General features: G+C 60.5%; 1 protein-coding gene across 1 annotated transcript in view; it reads right to left on the reverse strand.

Annotated features, from left to right (window-relative positions):
- SDK2 (sidekick cell adhesion molecule 2) overlaps positions 1–877 on the reverse strand; it is a 147,385-nt gene that overhangs the window by 37,979 nt on the left and 108,529 nt on the right. Inside the window, exon 38 of the mRNA XM_010856483.1 lies at positions 819–875. Coding sequence (XP_010854785.1) covers positions 819–875 — 57 coding nt within the window. The remainder of the gene's footprint in view (positions 1–818; positions 876–877) is intronic.

Genomic DNA, 877 nt, shown 5'->3' on the forward strand with positions numbered 1-877 from the left:
TTAGAGAGAGGGGCTTATTGGATGTGAATTTGGTGCTAAGAAACCCTCTGTTTCTACTCACTTTGGGGTGTTTGGGGGGAGACACTTAGAAGCTGAGAGGGGCGCAGTTGCAGGAAAATGGGCCTGACACCTGGGGGGGCATCACTGTGCCTGCTGGGGGGCTCCTCTCTGCTCCCCCTCCCCAGGTGGGCGTTCTAACTACCCTGACAGCCCTGGGCTTGCGCCCATGAGGAAGGAAGGAGATGAATAACTCAGTCTAACATGGGCCCCTAACGGGAGGCCCCCTGGCTCAAGGCTCTGGGTCTTCGGGAGAACTAAACACCCTGTGGGATGTTAGGGAAAGAGTGAGGGCGGGGGGCCGGGGCACTGGCCAGGGACTTGTCCTGGTCCCTGGGTGAAGAAGGGGCTCTGCTCACTTCAGGGTCGAACTCAGTGGGCAAAACAGCTGAGCTGACAAGTGCCTTTGATGGACGAGATGGGCGGCAGCAGCAGCGTGAACCCCCACACATCCAACCAGCGGGACCACCGGGTCCTACCGTGGATCCCCTGTCACCATCCTCGGCTCCCCAGATCATAAGACCAAAGCCATTTTCCTTTCTCTTCTGTCCTGATGGATGAGGGCTGGGGCAGACCCTCCCGGGAGAGCCCCTGCTTTTCTGTGCATTTCAGGAAAGTCACGTGTGTGCAGGGAGGCGCCTTTCCTCAAGCAGCCTGAGGTGGGCGCAGCCCTGGGCTGCTGGCAAGCGTCCTCGGAGGCCCCTCTCCCCTCCCCGTGGAAGGCCTGGCCCGTTGGGGAGCTGCTGTGCAAGGGGACTTACTGTCCAGCTCGTACTGCGTGAGGCTGGGCCGGCTCAGGTTCCGCATGGAGTAGAAGGCT

Source organism: Bison bison, unplaced genomic scaffold, assembly GCF_000754665.1.
Source record: "Bison bison bison isolate TAMUID 2011002044 unplaced genomic scaffold, Bison_UMD1.0 scf7180017864371, whole genome shotgun sequence".
Taxonomy (NCBI): Eukaryota; Metazoa; Chordata; class Mammalia; order Artiodactyla; family Bovidae; genus Bison; species Bison bison.